General features: G+C 41.1%; 1 protein-coding gene across 1 annotated transcript in view; it reads left to right on the top strand.

Moving 5' to 3' along the window:
- Positions 1-1,113: 1,113 nt before the first annotated feature.
- Positions 1,114-17,417, top strand: part of crbn (cereblon) — a 33,428-nt gene continuing 17,124 nt past the window's right edge. Inside the window, exons 1-4 of the mRNA XM_067998923.1 lie at positions 1,114-1,196; positions 9,376-9,482; positions 12,279-12,481; positions 16,703-16,852. Coding sequence (XP_067855024.1) covers positions 1,136-1,196; positions 9,376-9,482; positions 12,279-12,481; positions 16,703-16,852 — 521 coding nt within the window. The 5' untranslated portion in view covers positions 1,114-1,135. The remainder of the gene's footprint in view (positions 1,197-9,375; positions 9,483-12,278; positions 12,482-16,702; positions 16,853-17,417) is intronic.

Raw genomic sequence — 17,417 nt, 5'->3', positions numbered from 1 at the left:
TATGGTTCCCAAAGCTTTCCACCACAGGGGGTTTCCTCGCCTCATGTTGCAGTCTGTTGTGGACTAATGGATAGAGATTGATTGCCAGAATTAGTCAACAACTCCATTATTGATGTATCATGCGATAGAAAAAAATGACAGGAGCAAACCCATTTATGTGAATACAACGGATATATTTTCCAATGATACTCATTTAAAGTGTTACCATATTAATTGATATATCGGCTTTTTTAAAAAAGCAAAATGATCAGTTTATGTTTGGGATGCAGATTTACATTTTCTTCCTGGGAAGAGCTACGGCCTGTGTGTGTGTTGATACGGTAACAAAAACACTTACAACGACTGAGTCCAAGTCAAGACACTGCTTGCTTTATCTTTAAGATAATTAGCAAAAGAAGCAGAGAGGAGATGAGGACAAATGTTTTTATGCAGCGAATTGTTATGATCTGGAATGCACAGCCTGAACGGGTGGTGGAAGCAGATTCAATAATAACTCTATTGATATATACTTAAAAAGGAAAAATATTGCAGGGCTTTAAGGAAAGAACAGCAGACCAATTGGATGGATCTTTCAAATAGCCGGCACATTCACGATGGGCCGAATAGCCTCCTTCTGTGCTGTATGATTCTATGAGGATGACGGTGCAGCTGCGCCGTATCTGCTTCACGCCAGTGACGAGTGTCCGTTGCAGCCGACAGTTCCGGGGAGGCAGCACCATCATGCCCAGATAAATGCAATTTCCTTCCTTAACATAATGCAGCCTCTATTAAGACCGCAGCAAATCATACGTTGTAGTTGCAAAATCTGCGCCCCGAGTGGCCCTGGAGGGGGGAGCACGCGCTGTCTGCCGGTACGCTTGAGGCTTTCCACGACTGGTGCGGACCGCAGGGCCTGGAGTGCATCCTCTATCAATATAATAAAATCATTATTTGACTTTGTTTATTATTTATTTTTTTAAAAAATAACACACACCCTAACTCCACCCCCCCCCCTCCTTATAAAAGGGGCCCTAAATACACAAAAGAATGAGAACCCAAGTTGCCACTCAATTGTCTCGCCACCCTCCCCTGTGCGCATGCGCGCGCCAGACCGAGTGCGTATATTCCCCACAATGCACTGAGATAAACAACAAAGATGGCGGAGGAGGAAGGAGGCGGCGGCGAGGAGCTGGAGAACCGGCTGATGCTGGAGCCGGGTAATCGCCGCGATCCGGGCCCGGTGGGGGGGGGGGGAGAGTAACGCAGCGCGGGGCGCGCTCATATGCTCGTGTGGCCCGGCGTCCCGCTGACTCAAACCGAATGGGGAAAGTGCGTCAGTGAGCGGCGACCGCGGGCTCGCAACGCCGCAAGCGGGCGGGCGGAGGGAGACGGCCCGACTGTAAGGGAGCCACCGGCCCGGCTGTCAGGGCACCACCAGAGGATTGCAGTAGCTGCTGATTCACCGAGCGCCGGCTGTCATCAGGGTGTCTGAAATACATTTCATTGATGCTGTGGTTCTGAATGAGAATCGGAGCCAATATCTGGTTCCTGTTTATTTGTGTTTAATAGCCGTGGAAATAATTCAATACTCATGTTCATAGTTGATTTGGGATTTTGAGTAGTTTAATATTTAGTGATGATGAATAATTTTGTTTTCAGCATTCACTGTGGTTTGGGAATAACTTGCCTAATATTTCTAAATTCTACTAATAATATAGTGCCCAGATTACAGGCTATTGATAACTGGGGTCGGCTCCATGCGAGTCAAGGTCATTGATGACCAAGTTCTATCAGAAGAGAGACTGATGTATTGGAAGTTGGAGTGCCAGAATTGATTGGATTGCCTTTGGCTAAAGAGGAGAAAAAAAATCGAGTTTCCAAATCTAATTATTTCTGCATATATAAGTATCGGCTGAAGAACAAATTGGTGCTGGTTGTAATGTATGCCCCTGTCAGATCTCCAGCTGATGCACGGTGTCTTTGCTCACATGTGAAGAATGGCCATTTGGATGAGTTACCAGAGTGTGACCAGTAAAACCATAGCACAACATCCTGAGGGGGCTTGACAGGGTAGATGCTAAGAGGTTGTTTCTCACTGCTGGAGAGTCTAGAACTAAGGGGCATAGTCTCAGGATAGGGGGTCAGCCATTTAAAACTGAGATGAGGAGGAATTTCTTCACTGAGGGTTGTGAATCTTTGGAATTCTCTACCCCAGAGGGTTGTGGATGCTGAGTCGTTGAGTATATTCAAGGCTGAGCTAGATAGATTTTTGGACTCTAGGGGAATCAAAGGATATGGGGATCGGGTGGGAAAGTGGAGTTGAGGTTGAAGATCAGCCAAGATCTTATTGAATGACGGAGCAGGCTCGAGAGGCCTTATGGCCTACTCCTGTTCCTATTTCTTATGTTCTTACTTCAGGAGAGGAGGGCAGAACATTTACAGTCACTTTTAAATTAAACCCCATATTGGTGCACACATTCCTAGGAGTTCCTATCAATAGTTGTGTCTCTGCTGGATTCTTTCAAAACTGAAGAGCAAGGAAAAGAATGTCCACTGATAAAGTATTACACATTTTAAATACTCTGTAATAGTATGCTTACTGATAGTGTTGCTGCAATTATAACTATGCTATGCAGCAAATCAATCTGACTTTTGCCATGCTTGTTTCTACCTAATTACTTGAAATTTTGGATTTTATTTTCTCCATTTCCTTCTCATTTGCTCAACTGCTCTCTCATTTCCCCTCTCCTTGTTTTTCCCAGTCCTGATTTACCTCTCCTCCCCTCTTATACAGTTACTGACAGCTCTTTGTTTCATAAATCTGAAGATTTGACATTTTGTATCATGAACTATGTGTGTAATTTTCCAGAGCTGTTCTTGACCAGTTTTGGGTTTCAGGTTAACTTCAAATTTTTGCTCAAACAAATTATCATTGCTTAAAAACATTTGTGACCAGATATTAGATAAATGCTCAAAGAAGTCTGGTCTGATTAAAACTTTTGTTGTGTAGATTGAGATAACATGTCTCATTATTTTAATTTTTCCTTGAAGTGTAAACACTTACCCAACCTTTAGCAAAAGTGGTAGAGGGTGGAGAGTCAGCTTTTGGGAAAGATGAGGGTAAATAGGGAGTTTGACATTTACCTAATTTGGGACAGGTTTTAATCACTGATATTTTATCATTGGCTTGTATTTAGTTAAGCATGTCTTAGTTTTAGTTTTTGTTTTGGTTTTTATATGTTTGTAATAAAAAGTTAAACAAAAGATGCACAATGATAATGCATTTAGGTAGACTTGGATTGTTTAAAATAATATGCAGATTTTGGCGCTGTGAGCTTCTCGTGAAATAAAGTCTTGCTGCAGGCTGCGAACACACAGCCTTGTCATATTGGCAGGGACACCTAGATGGGCTGTTTTTACACTAGGTGGGAGATGAATTTTAAATCTCTACAATATCATTCAACTGTTTTTCCAACCAGTGTGTAAGAAGCAATGTGAAATTTCTGGCTGTAGAGTAAGTTAACTTTTGGAAGGTGTACAAAGAAAAATGGTAATCTATCTTGGGAAACAATTATTCCAAGAAATCTGCCCAGTTTTTGATCTCCACACCACTTTCTCTAGAATCACATTAAGTGAATTCCTCGATTTTTGTTCCTTTATTTTTAATTGTGTACCTTTATTTTTGAACCCATATGTCTATGAACTACTTATTTGGATCAACTTTATCAGTCCCTTTCATAATTTTTGTACATTTCTGTAAGTCATCTTGAAGTCTGTCCTTCATGAGCCTATTTCCTGTAACTTTTTGATGATTAGATGCTTGAGACCTGGTCATCCTATCCTGGTTGCCTGCTCAATGCTTCATCCTGTCAAGAGCCACATATTCTTCTTGTGCTGCACACAGTACTCCTCATGCTTCACATAGTAATTTTATTCTGTTCCCACATTAATGCAAACCAGTACCCTTTTTTCTGTTTTTTTGCTGCTTCCATGCAATGGATTGATAGTTTGAACGATAGTCCCACAATACTAGTTTTTCCCCAAATTACTTTTCTAGCAAAAACAGACTAATTTGTGAGCTGAGATTTGTCCATTTAAAATGAAGGTACACTGCCTAAACTTTTCTTCACTCCCCTGCAACACCCTGTGTCTGCATAGATGTAGCCCCAGTATGATACTTTTCCTGATCTGTGTTCTATTTTACATATGGGTAGCATGGTCTAGTCAGGTAGCTCAGAAACAGTGATGAGGGAAGGTATTTATCATTAAGATAGGACAAGAGTTAGTAAGCAGTGTGAAAAGGAGCAGGGCTAGAGGTTGGTGAGGAGGAACAGTTTATGGAGTGTAATGTTGCAGCTTGGTCTAATAAGGATTAGCTGTTCTTTTAGATGTTTCCTATACTGTATACCATTACAGCAGCTTTGTTCCCATTACTTAAAATTGATGTGTTGGCTGAAATTATTTTGAGTAGAAGATTAGGATGCAGTGGTGACCTCTCAGCTGACAAATATTTACCATGTATGTGAAGTATAGTAAGGATGTACCAATTCAAATATCACTGATGATGTTCTGCAAGAAACTGCTATATCCACAGTAGCCACTAGGTGAAGTCAGTGTGCCATTTTAAACAAGTATTTTAAAAGTTATAAATAAGCTATATTATAGTATGTAAAACACACAGCTGAACAGCAAATAGTGTGCTGAAGTGGTGAGTTAATCATGATGGTGGGGTCAGTGTTGCTGGGGGAGAGTTCTCCTTACACACTTTGTAAGCTTTTTTGTAAAATGTCTGTTTTCTTCACCTTGGTCTTATGTGGATATATTTTCTTCAAAAATGACGAGGTTTTAAGTGAAACAGGGACTTGAACAATTTGTGGGTATTTTAGATACATTTATGCTAAATTAGCTGATCTTTTAAGGAGGTGGGGGCACTGCAATTCTTTGCTGTTCCAGGCAAGAAAAGGGAAAATGAATCAGAGTTTCCACACTACCCAGTGACAACTCCTGGAAAGTGCATGTGTGTGAATGTCAGTTAAGGCCAGAATGGTTTTGAATTCTGGACTCGAACAGGAAGGATAGCCATTTATGTGAGGCACCAAAGGACTGCTGGCAACTGCGAATCTAAGCGATAACTGCTTTGGGAATTCTTGTGAAATCTCAGTATTGTCTTCATCTGTGAATATAATACATTATTCCTTGAGATTTTAGATCTTTTTGAAATTTTCATTCAGATATAAATTTTATTCAGTTTTTCAGAAATTCTGTCTAATTGCTATCTGCATTGAGGTAGTCCATTACAGTGCATCAGATTGCTAAATTCTTGTGATGCTGTCAGTTGACCCTAAATTGAGGCTTTTTTTAATGCGTGTGTATATATAGAGTTGGAAAATGTGGTGAATGAGTGGACTAATCGATGAACAATTGGGTGCAGTAGCATCAAACAGCTCGGGCAAGTTATTCTTCCAACTAAAATTACTAATTGGATTTATTTTCAACAGTGAATATGAAATGTTTCTACTGTGCAGATTTATCTCTATTGTATTTCAAGAGTTTATATATACATTATTTTATGAAGTCTTTGCACATTTTGATTACATGGTGCTTGCGAGCAGAACATATAGATTAATATTTCTTGGTTTGCATTTGTGCTTGCTTGAGTTTAAGCAATTTGTTTGTTCCTTCGATTCAGTTGGGTCAGGGGACAAGGTGATCCTGCCTCCTATTGCTGCTGTTGGTTGGGGTCGGGGTCTTGCCCTTGCCCGTCTATGGGTAGAGCACTGCTGCTGCTGCCCTAGTTCCCTTGTTATCCTGGTCCATCTTCTCCTGGGAGGTTTACATATTGGAGGGTATTTGTGTGCACTACATGATACAACTTATCATCTAAAGAAAGAACTTTCATTCCGTTAACACCTTTCATATCCTAAAGACACCCCAAAGCCCTTCACCGCCAATGAATTGCTTTTGAAACATAGTCACTGTTATGTAGAGTCAACATGGTTTCATGAAAGGGAAATAGTGTTTGACATCCTATTAGTTTTTTGAGGGTGTAACTAGCAGAGTAGATAAGAGGGTACAGTGGATGTAGTATATTTGGATTTTCAAAAGGCATTCAATAAGGTGCCACCCAAGAGGTAGTTACACAAGATTAGGGCTCATCGGATTGGGGGTAATATATTAGCATGGATTGAGGTTTGGTTGACGGACAGAAAACAGCGAGTAGGGATCAATGGGTCATTTTCAGATTGGCAGGTTGTAACTAGTGGGTGCCACAAGGATCAGTGCTTGGGCCTCAGCTATTTACAGTGTATATCAATGACTTCAATAAGGGGACTGAGTGTAATGTATCCAAGTTTGCTGATGATTCAAAGCTAGGTGGAAAAGTAAGCTGTGAAGAGGACGCAAAGAAACTGCAAAGGGATATAGACAGGTTAAATGAGTGGGCAAGAAGGTGGCAGATGGCGTATAATGTGGGGAAATGTAAAATTATCCATTTTGGAAGGAAGAATAGAAAAGCGGAATATTTTTTAAATGGTGAGAGACTAAGAAATGTTGGTAGCCAGAGGGATTTGGGAGCCCTTGCACATGAAGCAGAGTGTTAATATGCAGGCACAGCAAGCAATTAGGAAGGCAAATGGTATGTTAGCCTTGATTGCAAGGGGGTTGGAGTATAAGAGTAAGGAGATCTTGCTGCAATTATATAGGGCTCTGGTGAGACCACACCTGGAGTACTGTGTACAGTTTTGGTCTCCTTACCTAAGGAAAGATATACTCAACTTAGAGGCAGTGCAGCGAAGGTTCCTGGGATAAGAAGGTTGTCCTATGAGGAGAGATTGAGCATCTGGAGTTCAGAAGAATGTGAGGTGATCTCATTGAAATGTATAAAATTCTTGGAGGGCTTGATCAGGTAGATGCTGAGGCTGTTTCCCCGAGCTGGATAGTCGAGAGCTAGAGGTCACAGTCTCAAGATAAGGGATCGACCATTTTAAGACCAAGATGAGAAATTTCCTCACTCAGAGGCTTGTGAATCTTTGGCATTCTCTACCCCAGAGGACTGAGGATGCTCAGTCATTGAGCATATTCAAGACTGAGATCGATGGATGTTTGGACTCTAGGGGAATCAAGGGATGTGGGGATAGGGCGGGAATGTGGAGTTGAGGTAGATCAGCTATGCCCTTGAATGGCGGAGCAGGCTCGAGGGGCGATATGGCCGACTCCTGCTCCTGTTTCATATGTTCTTATGTAGGCAAACACAGCAGCCAATTTGCATGCAGCAAGGTTAAATAAATTAGATAAATGGCCAGTTAATATGTTGTGATGTTAGTTGGGGGATGAATGTTGGTCAGGAGAGCTCCCTCCTCAAATTGTGCCACAATCTTTTACATCCATCTAAACAGCTAGAAGGGATCTTGGTTTAATGTCCCTTTCAAAAGGTAGCACTTATGACAGGACAGTGCAGTGCAATTTGATTTCTGCATTGAGGTATCAGCCGAGGTTATGTACTCAAGTTCGAGAGTGGGGCTTGAACCCACAACCTTCTGACTTACAGCATGACTGCAACCAACTGAGCCCAGCTGACACTATAGTGTTGTTCAATTAATGTTTGTGATTACAATGAATCTAACAGTGTTTCTGCTAATGAGAATTCAAGCAGATTAAAGCACTATATGACATTTGTTTTAATTGTTTTCCTGTCTTGAATTCCACCAAGAAACAGTGAGGCATCCTCAGAAACCATGCAAGCATTGTTTGTGTGCTGATCATCAATAAAAGACAATTGCAGTGAAATGCAACGTAATATGTATTTTGTATATTTTAATGCAAATTTGAGTTCAAAACTGAATCGGTGTGAATACATTTGGATTAGTGAAATGCTTTTAATTTAAGTAGAAGTTTTATGATTACTGCAATCTTCATATAAGATATTCCAAAGTCAATTCATGGCTAACTTCCCCACATCCTACATTTTCATTTATATTACTGCAGCAGAGTAACTGGAAAAAAATAACAGGAAAAAAGGTTCACCTGTCATAGCAACTAGGAGGGTAACTATAAAAAGTGCTTTTCAATTTCAGTGAGGAAATCTGGAATGAGAACAGGCCATTCAGCTTGAAATTGGCATTATTTTTACAAGCCATGTGTGAATTGCTTCATTATAGACTCCATCCAATGTACACTCTTGGAGAGCTGTGTAAAATTCCTTCCTGAAGTTTATAGAAAAGGTTGATGGAGTGAAGCCCAGAATATTTATCTTATATCTTTAAATTATTCAAACACTGATTCACTGCTTGCTATGGTTGATATTCCCATTGAATCATACCAGTACCATTGTGTCCCATAGTGTTTGTTCATCTCTATCAATACTTACCCTTATAACCTGTAATTCTTCACTGAAAATTTCCATTTCTTCGTCTTTTCCACATTTCTTACCTTCAGGATTGGCTTGTTTATATTTTCACATTTCTGCAGCTCACTGTGGACTACTTACTACAAAGAAAGTAAGTCTTCTACAGCTGCTCTGTAACTCTCCATTCGGAGATGCACAAGGGTGACTTGCCAAATGGCTGCCTAGTTGTTAGAAAGCTGAACTGAGCAATGAGATGAGAGATTTATGGAGTAGAGTAGCCTGATGGTTATAGTACTGGACTAGCAACCTAGAGATTGCATTCAAATACCACCATGGTGAGTTGTGAAATGGATGAATACCACACTGATCATGTCAGATTGTTGTAAAATTCTGACTGGTTCATTAAACTCCTTCAAGGAGAAGAACCTGCCACCCCTACCTGGCCAGTCCTCCATTATATGGTTGACTCTTTAATATCCTCAGGGCAATTAGGGATCAGCAATAAATACTGCACTTGCCAGTGTCACCCACATCCCATGAACAAATTTTTTTAAGTAATGTGTGAAAACTTGGGATATACCATTAACAGTACTGAATATACCACCAGTGTATAATAAACCAGCTGGTGCATGACTAAAATGTCCCAGATTGATTCTGATGTTTGTTAATATATCTAGGGTAATGGAAACTGAAACTATATGGAATTTTTTTTCTCTCCCTTTTTAAGAGGACTGGTGTTTGAATAAAATTTTTATTAAATCTGCTTGCACTGCCACCAGAATTTTATTCTGTTCCTGTGATCACTGGTATAACCATTCCTGCACTATTTGTGGTTAGTTATGAAGTTACTTTCTGTTTTTCATTGCTGAGACTTAATGTCTATAAAAGGATTTCATTTTATCTGTAATAGAAACTGGTGTGTAGGAAAATGGGCCAGAGTTAGTCAATTTGACGACACTGAAAGCCATCATAATACACTAACTTTTTAAAAGTTATGTTGTGACTTTTCTACATTATTAGATTTTTTTCAAAAAAAATCTTTCCATTATTAGGTGATGAAGATGAGTTTGCTGAGATGGAGGTGGAAGACCATGACAGTGAAGAGGCTGAAAAACCTAGGACCATCAATTTTGATCCTAGTCTACCAACCACACACTCTGTATGTACAAAAATGCAAACTATTAAGACTATAGAATAGTGACAGGATTTGTTTCTAAAAACAAACTCTACCAACAGAACAAATAAACTCCTGCTTTCAAACATACAACCTACATTGAAAACTTGAGTAGGGAGTGGGTTGTGAGTTGGGTCAACCAGATGATCTGAAAAATATCAGTTTAGTCATTGACTTTCAATGTAAATCCTTTGCATGACTGAGTAGAGTAGGTAAAGAAAGAACTTGCATTTATATAACGCCTTAATGATATCCTCAGCATGACCCAAACTACTATGAATAGGTTGTTACTGGCTTCATGACTTGAGATGTTTGTCATAATTCACTGCCGGCAGTGACCTAATTACCGACCTTGTCAGTTTTCAAATGGGGGGGAAAAAAATTCAATCACGTCCTGTAGCTCAAAAAAAAAAGCTGAAATTGGTTGATACATTTCTTTGTGATGTAATTTCAGTTGACATACAATTTTTATTTCCACTTCTCCACATGATTTGCGACAAATTGGATAAAGAAGTAGGAAGTAAATTGCATTGAGAATGAAAAACATTGTCTGCAAGCGTACTAACAGTCAATTGCAATCATTTGGAAACACCAACTCTTAATTTGCTCTAAAAATGTTTCTACATTAGGACTGCCTGATTGCATCATCTGCTGTTGTCTAATGCAAGCGTCATGCGATAGCATTTTATTTATGAAACAATAGGTAAGCTGTTAGGATGTCACCTGTTCAAGTTCCACAGTTGCTATTGGCAAAGCAAAGTTGACTTCAAGTGGGTGGAGAGATTTGTAGAGCTTTGTTCTTATTGGTAACTTTCTCTCTGATAATGAATAGTGATTCAGAATCCCCAAGAACCATGTCATATTTTGATGCCCAGTGGTTTCTCACAGAACTTCCTAGTAGTAAGTTATTTCCTATTGTAAAAATCATATTTTGTGAACTGATATGAAAAGTGGTGTTAATTGTATATGATTTATATCAATTAGTGTTAATTGTATTCAGGTGGTGCATATAAATTGGGAACACTCTTGTATCCATTTATAAGAGCTGATCCAGGGTGTGGTGTGTGTAATGTGGAGCACTGTGAATAAAGGCTTGGAAGCAACTGAAGACCAGGCTCAAGCATTCTATCCTTCACCACCTGGCTATCCACTAGCAACTCCTCGTTTCCTACTTCGCAATGTTATTGAAATCTTTTAACATTCAGAAAATATGGATAGTGAATTGAAATTTCACATCACTGGAATTTTGATTACAGATAGTAACGCGACCTCTACCACCTAGAAGGACAAGAGCAGCAGGCGCATGGGAACAACACCACCTGCACGTTCCCCTCCAAGTCACACACCATCCCGATTTGGAAATATATCGCCGTTCCTTCATTGTCGCTGGGTCAAAATCCTGGAACTCCCTTCCTAACAGCACTGTGGGAGAACCGTCACCACACGGACTGCAGCGGTTCAAGAAGGCGGCTCACCACCACCTTCTCGAGGGCAATTAGGGATGGGCAATAAATGCCGGCCTTGCCAGCAACGCCCACATCCCGTGAACGAATAAAAAAAAAACAGTTTCAGGCAGGAGAAGACATTTGGTCCATTTTGCCCACCTATCCAAAGTATACCCATGGTGCATTTCTAATAACCCATTTGTTGACAAGAACCTGTCATTCTACCACTCGTGCCAGTAATTTGTTCCACATATTTATCATTTCAATAAAAAAAGGTCTCCTTACATTTCCTATTTTCTTTTGTTACCTTTAATTTGTAAACATGACCCCTGTGCTTAAATTATGTACACAGCAAAAAAAGCTTACTTGAACGCAATTTGTCCAACCCTTTCAGAATTTTAAACACTATCGTATCCACTCTGTCTTCTCTTTTCAGGAGAGAAAAGACCCAGGATAGTCTATCTTTCCTCATGTCATTCCTTAATTCTGAGATCAACCGTGTAGCCCGTCTGTGTACCCCCTCCAATAATTGAATATCTTTTTGAAACATGGAGACCAGAACTGCATGCAATGCTGCAGGTGTGGTCTCACCAGAGCCAAGTACAGTTTTTAAATGATCTGTCTGGATTTATATAATCTATCCCTTGCCATGCATTCTAACAATCTCTTTGCAATGGAAACAAGATAGTATTGGAAATGTAAACCTGAGGAGTTTATAAAGTTGTAAATACATGGAACTTAAAATCATAGAAAACGGAAGGATGTTGTACAGTTGAAGATTTTTAAGCATCTTTGTGCAGGTTGACAGAAAAAATTATTTTGATTCATGCTATTAAGTGAAGCATAGATTGACTCTAGTGACTCAGTTGGTAAAGGCACATTAGTGTAGAACTGAAACATACGGACCAGATAGGCCTCAGATTCGACCCCCAATCTGTGCGTAATTTGTGATCTCAGCTCAGATGGTGGTAGAGGTACTACATTATGCTTCCACAACCTTGAGCTAGGCAGGGGAACGCTGAACGAGGCTTCTTGCCTTTAACCAACCAGTGTTTACAAAGTTGCGTATATAAAAAAATATTGCCTTCTGTGGATTTTGCCCAAGCATTAACAGTAAACGCAACAAACAAAAAATGATGAGCAGCATATTTTTATCTGCAAACTGCAAAAAAAATCTTCAATTTCTTCATAAAGCAAAAACATTTGTCAACATGTTCATGAATAGATGTGACCTTACCTTTCAATTTTGTGATGTACATTGTAAATATATATCGGTTTTAGAAATATAAATTTATATTAAATATATAATCAGCTATTCTATTTTTTTGTTCCTTAGTACTTGGGTGCTGACATGGAGGAGTTTCACGGCCGGACCGTGCATGATGAAGATAGTTGTCCAACCATCCCAGTACTTCCTCATATTGCTGTTATTCTTATTCCTGGGCAGACCTTACCACTGCAGCTCTTTCGTCCTCAGGAAGTATCCATGATGCGAAACCTGATTCAAAAAGACAGGACATTTGGTGTCCTTGCCTACAGGTTAATTTCTTCCACATTCATTAAGCTTTAATAGCTGATCACCTCTTAATTGTTTAAAGGGGCTCCATAAATTACAGAATAGATGCTTTACTTGGGGGGGTGGGGGGGGAGAAAAGCCGATGAAATGAAAAGTGATAAACCATCACGGCACACTGACACCTAAAATCCTTTCACAAAATTACTACTATGCAAGCAGGCTATATGATAGTTCTTCAAAAACATTGAAAATATTTATATTATTGATGAGCAGAATTATTTTGGCAACTGTGCTTAATACATTGTTTGCGAACTAAACCACTGTGTTTGTGCAAGGCATAATCTACTTTTGAAGTTGCATATGCTCAGCCCCTTACCACAGGATAATTTCCTTTTCCACATTCAGTAAGCTTTAATAGCTGGCTAGTTTTTCATCTCTAAGATCTTTATGCAGAAATGTATAAAACTGGCACAAATGTCATTTGAGAAATTGTAGTTATGAATGGTACTAGAAAGACTTGCATTTGCATAGCACTTTATCAATCAGAAATGTTCCAAAGTGCTTTCCGTACATCAAATTACTTTGCAATGCAATGACTGTTGCGTAGGCAAGCACAGCAACCCTCTTTTGCACACAGCAAGATTCTAAAACAGCAACGATATGAACAATCAAGTGAGCTGTGAGATTTTTTGTTTGGTGGTATTGATTGAAAGAGGAACATCGGTTAAGATACTGGGAGAATTCCTTTTCTCCTCTTCAAATAGTGCTATGGGATCTTGTAACCACAAGAACAAGCAGCTGGGGCTTAGGTTTAATGTCATAATCTGAAGAATAACAGCAGAACTGCTTCAGTACTGCGTTGGAGGGTCAGCCTAATTAATGTGCCCAAATACTGGAATACGGCTTGAATTTAGCACCTATTGCATCACAGGTGAGTGTGACCAACTAGGTCAAGCATGAAACCAATAACTCTGATCATGGGGAATAGCAGTCCCTTTGTACATTATAAGGAAGGCCACTTGTTATAGAAAAACAAATGAAATTGTGGAATGTGATCCCCCAACACACAGGTAAAAGTTCCAGAATCCCATGTAATTAGAACAGAATTGACTTATACCAAAAACCAGTGTCCTGCTTTCAGCTTTTCCCAGTGCGAGACTGGCAGCTGTGAACCCAAGTGCTAGGTTGCATTTAGGCTACAAGTTTTGAATTAGTGCACATTTTTTCCAAAAAGTAGTGGTGAAAATGTGGAATTAAGAACATATTTCTCATTTCCTGCTGTACGATGTAAATTATTAATATCTTTTATTTGTGAGTTCTGCCTAAGTATCCATGTGCAGCATGAACTTTGCCTGGATATATTAAGATGGAGGTAGCTCGCTATTATGTGAAACTTCCACCAGCATTAACGGGGAAAACGCTCCTGTGGCTGGAGTCATAGTTGGCACAAATGAAGATGATGTGGAGATGCCGGTGATGGACTGGGGTTGACAATTGTAAACAATTTTACAACACCAAGTTATAGTCCAACAATTTTATTTTTAATCCCACAAGCTTTCGGGGGCTTCCCCCTTCCTCAGGTGGTGTGGAAATGACATTTTCAAATCCTTCGCATTTTACAGAACAATGCCTGGTGATTACTGTCCGTTGCCAAGGCAATCACAGTGAGCAGACAGAAAGGTGTCACCTGAAAAGGCCACCGAATATAAAACCCCCCCCAAAAAAAGAGAGAGAGATAAGGAAGACAGTCAATGACCCGTTATATTAAAAACAGATAACATTTGTTCGCTGGTGGGGTTACGTGTAGTGTGACATGAACCCAAGATCCCGGTTGAGGCTGTCCTCATGGGTGCGGAACTTGGCTATCAATTTCTGCTCGACGATTTTGCGTTGTCGTGTGTCTCGAAGGCCGCCTTGGAGTATGCTTACCCGAAGGTCGGTGGCTGAATGTCCATGACTGCTGAAGTGTTCCCCGACGGGGAGAGAACCCTCCTGTCTGGCGATTGTTGCGCGGTGTCCGTTCATCCGTTGTCGCAGCGTCTGCATGGTCTCGCCAATGTACCATGCTCTGGGGCATCCTTTCCTGCAACGTATGAGGTAGACAACGTTGGCCGAGTCACAGGAGTATGAACCGTGCACCTGGTGGGTGGTGTCCTCTCGTGTGATGGTGGTATCTGTGTCGATGATCTGGCATGTCTTGCAGAGGTTACCGTGGCAGGGTTGCGTGGTGTCGTGGACGCTGTTCTCCTGAAGGCTGGGTAATTTGCTGCGAACAATGGTTTGTTTGAGGTTGGGTGGCTGTTTAAAGGCGAGTAGTGGAGGTGTGGGGATGGCCATAGCGAGGTGTTCGTCATCATTGATGACCTGTTGAAGGCTGCGGAGAACATGGCGTAGTTTCTCCGCTCCGGGGAAGTACTGGACGACGAAGGGTACTCTGTTGGTTGCGTCCCGTGTTAGTCTTCTGAGGAGGTCTACGCGATTTTTAGCTGTGGCCCGTCGGAACTGTCGATCGATGAGTCGAGCATCATATCCCATTCTTACTAGGGCGTCTTTCAGCGTCTGTATGTGTCCATCGCGTTCCTCCTCGTCTGAGCAGATCCTGTGTATTCGCAGGGCATGAAGATGGTAGTGGTTGTTGGAGGCCAATCATCTCAGCCCCAGGACATTGCTGCAGGAGTTCCTCAGGGCAGTGTCCTAGGCCCAACCATCTTCAACTGCTTCATCAATGACCTTCCCTCCATCATAAGGTCAGAAATGGGGATGTTTGCTGATGATTGCAGAGTGTTCAGTTCTATTCGCAACCCCTCAGATAATGAAGCAGTCCGTGCCCGCGTGCAGTAAGACTTGAACAACATCCAGGCTTGAGCTGATAAGTGGCAAGTAACATTCGTACCAGGCAATGACCATTTCCAACAAGAGAGAGGATAACCACCTCCCCTTGACATTCAACGGTATTACCATCGCCGAATCCCCCACCATTAACATCCTGGGGGTCACCAGAAACTTAACTGGACCAGCCACATAAATACTGTGGCTACAAGAGCAGGTCAGAGGCTGGGTATTCTGCGGCGAATGACTCACCTCCTGACTCCCCAAAGCCTTTCCACCATCTACAAGGCACAAGTCAGGAGTGTGATGGAATACTCTCCACTTGCATGGATGAGTGCAGCTCCAACAACACTCAAGAAGCTCGACACCATCCAGGACAAAGCAGCCTGCTTGATTGGCATCCCATCCACCACCTAAAACATTCACTCCCTTCACCGGTGCACCAGTGTGTACCATCTACAGGATGCACTGCAGCAACTCGCCAAGGCTTCCTCGACAACACCTCCCAAACCCTCGACCTCTGCCACCTAGAAGGACATGGGCAGCAGGCACATGGGAACAACACCACCTGCACGTTCCCCTCCAAGTCACACACCATCCCGACTTGGAAATATATCGCCGTTCCTTCATCGTCGCTGGGTTAAAATCCTGGACCTCCCCACCTAACAGCACTGCAGAAGAACCTTCACCACATGGACTGTAGTGGTTCAAGAAGGTGAATCACCACCACCTTCTCGAGGGCAATTACGGATGGGCAATAAATGCTGGCCTTGCCAGTGATGCCCACATCCCGTAAACAAATTTAAAAAAAAAACATTTTGTAGTTTTGCACATAATAGTGATGTCTTTCCTGCCATACTGTTAGCATCAGGAGTGATTCTTTAAGGCTGGTGAATGGATGTTATAAATAGATGTGACACAAATGTATAGGTTCTTTATCCACTAAGATATCTATGGATATACTTCAACAATTGATCCATTACTTTTCTTCTATTTTTCATAATTTGTTTTCCCACTCAACTAGATAAAGGATATTAGTGCTGGGGAATTGAACCTTTCTATTTCAGGCACCCATTGTCAGCTCATTTCACCTCGGACCCTTCTAGCCAGAGGAGACTTGCATTCCATCAGTTTGGGTAGGCTTTGAACCCAGATTCCAAAGGTGGAAGGCTACTGTGGCAACTAGTTTCGGCTGCATTACTTCCAATGAATATAGTTGAACAACAGATGTTCCATTGAAATGCATTATATGCAAACTTCTTGAATCAGAATGGTTTAGTAATATTGCGAGCATTGAGATTCTGAGCAATTGATACATTTATCTTCATGCCCATCCTAAGGCTAAATGGAATTTTTTGCTGAATGGAAAATAGGCATCCATTCTACTGTCTTAGTGTCCACTTTTTCTTTCCTAGTGATCCTTCTGACAGAGCTCCAGAGTTTGGAACAACAGCAGAGATTAATGAATATAGGGAGGAACAAGAATATGGTATTGAGACAGTGAAAGTGAAAGCTGTTGGACGTCAGAGGTTTAAAGTTCTTGAAACAAGAACTCAAACTGATGGGTAAGATAGTAATTTTCAGGCTGCCTTGCCATTCTTTTGATCTTTGTCCCCGACGTAACGTTTGTTTAAAAGTGGTATGATTAGAATTTGAACAATACTTTGGGTGCTAAGAACAAGCATTGGTGGTATTAAATTTTCTGTATTGATCATGTTAGTTCTGTTCTAAAACCACATACAAAAATTTACTGTAAATATATACCTTCGGTTAAAATAATAGCTTAAGAGCTGCCCTGATGACGCACCTGATTCAGGCAGTAATCGTCCAGGCTTGATATGCTAGTTTAGCTGATCGCAAATGGGGTGGAGGTAGGAGCATTGGCATTGTTATCAACAACCCTCGGTTAAGAGAGGAAATTGGCCATGGTTCCCACTGCTGATCACTGACACGGCAGGCACTGCTAGAAGTGTGCATGTCTGCATCTTGGGAGCGGACAGGATTGGTCTTAATTGTGATGCTCACAGAGAATTGACCTATTGACTCACCAACTGGTTCATATATGAACATTGACCATTTGAATGAATTACCAGAGTGCAGCCAATGCCTATGGAGCCAAACCCTATTAAC

This window comes from Heptranchias perlo, chromosome 17, assembly GCF_035084215.1.
Source record: "Heptranchias perlo isolate sHepPer1 chromosome 17, sHepPer1.hap1, whole genome shotgun sequence".
NCBI classification, from domain to species: domain Eukaryota; kingdom Metazoa; phylum Chordata; class Chondrichthyes; order Hexanchiformes; family Hexanchidae; genus Heptranchias; species Heptranchias perlo.
Note: the sequence above shows the minus strand (reverse complement) of the source record. Positions and strands in the feature narration are given on the sequence as shown.